The sequence below is a fragment of the Myotis brandtii genome, unplaced genomic scaffold (assembly GCF_000412655.1).
Source record: "Myotis brandtii unplaced genomic scaffold, ASM41265v1 scaffold1817, whole genome shotgun sequence".
NCBI classification, from domain to species: Eukaryota; Metazoa; Chordata; class Mammalia; order Chiroptera; family Vespertilionidae; genus Myotis; species Myotis brandtii.
The window spans coordinates 4209-9061 of record NW_005356740.1 but is presented as its reverse complement, the minus strand read 5'-3'; the positions used below and the strand labels follow the sequence as shown (position 1 = coordinate 9061).

The window sequence follows — 4853 nt, the reverse complement described above, 5'->3', positions numbered from 1 at the left end:
CCAGGTGTTACCCGCCCTCAGGTGGGCGGGGGGAGGGGAAGGATGGGGAAGGGAAGGGAGGAGTGTGGGGAGGGAAGGTCACTTACACGGCCCACTCCAGCTTCTCACTCCGGATAGACCAGTACAGGGCCTGGAACAGAGGCACACGGTGGTCAGGGAGCCTCAGACTGCGAGGCCCAAACTCCGTCTGGCAGAAGTAGGGTGGGGGTGCTGCCACCTGCCTCTTCCACCCAACACAGCTGCCCCCCTTCCGTGAATGGGAAGGAGCTCATCTGCGCACGCACACACGCATGCCGCCGTTCATGGAGCATTTGCCATGTGCTGGACATTGTGCTGTCCTAGTCTCCGCCTGAGCTCAGCGAGGCCTGAACTTCTTCTCTCCAAGGGAAAGGACTCATCCACATACCATCCTGCACGGAGGGGGCTGCCAGAGCAGGGCCGGCTCACTGATGGGGCCAATGACTACAGTGAATGAATGAATGAGGTGCTGAGCTTTCACATGATGTAACAGACTATTCACATAGATGCATCCTGCCAGCTTTGTGTAGTCCTGGGCACACCTGCAGGTGCCTGGCACCTAATAAGTGCTCAATAAATGCTGCAATTGCTAACGAAGAGCACATTGTGTGCCAGGCACTGTGAGCTCCTGACTCACTTGATGTCGTCCTGAAAACAACACTTAAGTGGTTCGACCCCAGGAGGAACCCAAGTTGGCCACGGGCTATACTGTCCAAGACAAGAATTCAAACGCCGGAGCACTGGCTCTAGACTTCCTCTTTTTGAAGTTTTGCCTTTTTTCACTTAGAGGAGAAAAAACAGTGCTTCTCTGACTTCACAGGCCTCAGAATCAAGCTTTGTGACCATTTCGGGGGCTCCAGCCCCAGAAGTCTGGTCCAGGAGGCCCGGGGCAGGGCTGGGCGTTTGCACGAGCTAACAAATCCCCCGGTGACCCTGCAGTCAGTAAAGGGACCCTGTCCTTGGCGGATATTTGGGTGAAGCCAGGCCCGAGCACAGCATCCCCTGGGGACCAGGAGCCCGGCTCGGGCCCTGGGCGGGAGGGAGCCTTCCGTGGGCAGCCCCGGCAGCGCACCTTCAGCAGCTCCTTGGGGAAGTTCCCGCCGTCCTGCAGGCCGTTCAGGTTGCTTATGAATTCCTGGCAGCTCATGCTCTTCCCAATGTTCTGCGGCACGGAGAGAAGCGGGACAGCTGGCACCCCCACCAAGAGGAAGCGCCCGGCCAGCCGCCCTGGAACCTTCTCCAGTTCCCCACGGTCCTTCCTGGCCCCGCCTAGGCCTGGGGTCCCACAGACGCTCTCCCCACCTGCTCACCTGGCCGTGCAGGTCCGTGTTCAGGAGCATGATGGCGCAGGTCAAGGTGTGCACAGAATCTGTCCCAGGGAGGTGAGTGGAAAGTGCTGGGACCGGACTCGGCTCTCCCGCTGCCCACACTGGGCAGGGCACCCCCAAGTGCTTCTGGTTCTCCACAGCCCCCAAGCACACCCAGCAGCTGCCACCAGGGAACTCCCAAGCAGGCTCCCTCCGCCCGCGGCACCCGGAGCCCTGCCCTCCTACCTACTGAGGAGAAGAGCCCGGGGTTGCAGTGGTGGAAGCGCCTGGAGAACTGGAACAGGACTCGCTCCCGCTCCTGGGTCTCCCCGCTGAGCACCAGCGCCTGGAGGAAGCTCCTGGGAGGAGGCCCGGATCAGGACAGGCCCCGGCTGGACAGCAGGCCCCGAGCTCGGGCAGGGTCTGCCCGGCCACCCCTCCTCCCCAGGGAGGGCCCAGGCGTTACCGAAGGGCCCGGTCCAGGCTCTGGCCACCGAACTGGAAGAAGGACAGGTACTCCTGAGCCACAGCCCTGCTGAAGTCATTGCTGTGGAGGGAAGTGGGGATCATGTCTGGGTGGAGGAGGGGGCGGGAGGCACAGGGGCAGGGGGAACCCCAGGCCTGCACATCCCAGGGCCTGGGGATTGGGACTGGGGGCCCCAAGCAAGGCAAAGGCCCAGCCAGCTGGACCCTGCGACCCGAGAGGGCAAGGGACAGCCAGGGTCTGATCTGTAGCGGCCCCCACCTCATGCTGGGTGGCAGGGCCACATGTGATCAGGGCTGGGAGGCAAAGTGGCCAATCCAATGGCTCTAAGCTGGGTCAAGTGTGTGGAGAAGGGGTGACACCAGTGTGACAGGAAGAGGAAGGCTTGGACAGGGGAGGGGTACAACCAGGACAGGACGATGGGGTGAGAGGGCAGCAATGGGCTGAAGTGTTGGGGAGGGGTGGATGGTGGAGCAAGCCTGCCCGCCTCACCCAAGGGAAGGGCCCCTCGCTCAGGCTGAGCCCCTTACTTCTTCCGCAGGTGCACAGCCACCTCGGACTTCCGGAAACCCTCCAGGCGATAGAGGCGGGAGGCCAGGTCCCAGGCCCGCTTGTCCGTCCTGACGCCGTTGGCCAGCTTGTCTGCAGCCTGCGGCCCCTGGCCCTCCTCTAGGAACTTGCCTTGGGGCACGGGGCTCTCAGGAAGCCTGCAAAAGGCCATCCGTGTCCTCACTCTCACGTGGATGGGCACACATGGGTTCTGGGTCCGGTCGTGGAGGAGCCCTCAGAACGCCTGCCCCTCCCACATCCTCCAGCTCCAGCTTCCACGGCCAGACCTGCGACCGAGGAAGGTGCTTGGATGAGGCAAGAAGAGGAAGCCAGACTGGCTTCGGGGTGGCGAAGGTGGGGCGTCGGCCTGCCTGTCTCTCCCTGGTGCCATGGAAGGCCTTCCCGTGGAGACAGGACAAGATGGTGGCCTGGCACGGGTGAGTGCCGGCCGGCCACCCCACTGACTCAGTCTGACACGCAGACCCTCAGAGGTCACCAGTCCCACCTCCACCCGACGCTTCGGTTTCCCTGGCAACAGCACCACCCTGCCCTGGTATCATCATTATCTGAATGCTCGCTATCCCAGCTGCCACAGGGAGGGATTGTGCACGGAAGCAGAACTCATCCTAACATGAGAACCTCACTGATAAGGGCCCTCTCTCCAAGGAACGGGCTCCGTGTCCGCTGGTAACTTCTTACCAGGTCCTGACGCTCAGACACACCCAACAGGGCAGAATGCAAACCAACTGAAAAGTAAAGTTAGGAATCTGGCAAAAACGCGCAGGCTTTGATGAAGTCGGGGAAAGTGATGCGGGAAGATCCCAGGAACCACACGGAAAGCCACTGACCGAGAAGCCGAAAGAGTTAGTCCAGCGAACAGTGACGAGCAGGAAGTGAAACAGACACACTTGTCCCATCTACAGACAACTAAAACTCTATGGATGATCGGCGGACGAAGCCCTAAAATACTTTGCCAAAATGACCCTGTCAATGGGTGCTCTTCTTAAAATGATATCTGGATGGAGAGACACTTGGGAGGGAAAAACCCCTCTGAAAATATAAATTGTCATGGATTGTACACGTTCACGAGTGATTTGTATCTTAACTGAGCTGTCACTAAAATGAAATAAGCCTCTGTGATCTCACTGTGAAAGTCGAGTGTGAATGAAGGATAGCTATTGGGCCAGCAAGCTTGTGCCAGGAAAATTAAACCTCTTATATTGTGTTAAATATAAGACTCAATATGCTTATTTATGGAATCTTTAGTATCACTTACCAAGAAAGGCCCCAATTAACCCTTTCATTATATACTCCAGAAGTACGGTTTTCATTTGAGATAGGTATCCTTGTTTTACGTTGGGCTGAAGTAACTGGTTCTGGGAGAGGGTCCCTCTCTGTCTAGATTTTGGCCCCAGTGATGGCCCAGCCTCTGCATCTCCAAGGCCAGTGGAATGGCCAGGTGCCCGAGGAGGAGGGCTCTGTGACCTCATAGGATGGGCTCTGTGATCCTGATGGGATGAGCTCTGTGATGTGATAGGATGGGCTCTGGAAACAGATAGGATGGGCTCTGTGAGGTCATAGGATGGGCTCTGTGATGTGATAGGATGGGCTCTGTGATGTGATAGGATGGGCTCAGTGATGTGATAGGAGGGGCTCTGTGATCTCATAGAATGGTCTCTGTTATCCAATAGGATGGGCTCTGTGATCTGATAGAATGGGCTAGGTGATCCTGATAGGATGAGTTCTGTGATGTGATAGGAAGGGCTCTGTGACCTGATAGGAAGGGCTCTGTGATCCAATAGGATAAGCTCTGTGATCTGATAGGATGGGTTCTGTAATCCTGATGGCATGAGATCTGTGATGTGATTGGATGGCTCTGTGATGTGATAGGATGAGCTTCGTGATCTGATAAGGATGGGCTCTGTGATCTGATAGAAAGGGCTCTGTGATCCAATAGGATGGGCTCTGTGATCCTGATAGGATGGGCTCTGTGATGTGATAGGATGGGCTCTGTGATGTGATAGGATGGGCTCTGTGATCTGATAGGAAGGGCTCTGTGATCCTGATAGATTGAGCTCTGTCATGTGACAGGATGAGCTCTGTGATGTAATAGGATGGGCTCTGTGATCTGATAGGATGGGCTCTGTGATCCAATAGGATGGCCTCTGTGATCTGATAATATGGGCTCTGTGATGTGATAGGATGGGCTCTGTGATACTGATAGGATGAGCTCTGTGATCTGATAGGAGGGGCTCTGTGATCCTGATAGGATGAGCTCTGTGATGTGATAGGAGGTGCTCTGTGATCCTGATAGGATGGGCTCCGTGATCCTGATAGATTGAGCTCTGTCATGTGATAGGATGAGCTCTGTGATGTGATAGGATGGGCTCTGTGATCCTGATAGGATGAGCTCTGTGATGTGATAGAGGAGCTCTGTGATGTGATAGGAAGGGCTCTGTGATCCTATAGGAAGAGCTCTGTGGTGTCATAGGATG

General features: G+C 56.7%; 1 protein-coding gene across 1 annotated transcript in view; it reads right to left on the bottom strand.

Moving 5' to 3' along the window:
• Positions 1-3659, bottom strand: part of LOC102245504 (PH and SEC7 domain-containing protein 4) — an 8624-nt gene extending 4965 nt beyond the window's left edge. The window contains exons 1-6 of the mRNA XM_005863902.2: positions 2340-3659; positions 1792-1872; positions 1572-1684; positions 1329-1387; positions 1091-1180; positions 87-130 (exon numbers count right to left, since the gene is read on the bottom strand). Coding sequence (XP_005863964.1) covers positions 87-130; positions 1091-1180; positions 1329-1387; positions 1572-1684; positions 1792-1872; positions 2340-2530 — 578 coding nt within the window. The 5' untranslated portion in view covers positions 2531-3659. The remainder of the gene's footprint in view (positions 1-86; positions 131-1090; positions 1181-1328; positions 1388-1571; positions 1685-1791; positions 1873-2339) is intronic.
• Between the last annotated feature and the right edge of the window lie 1194 nt (positions 3660-4853).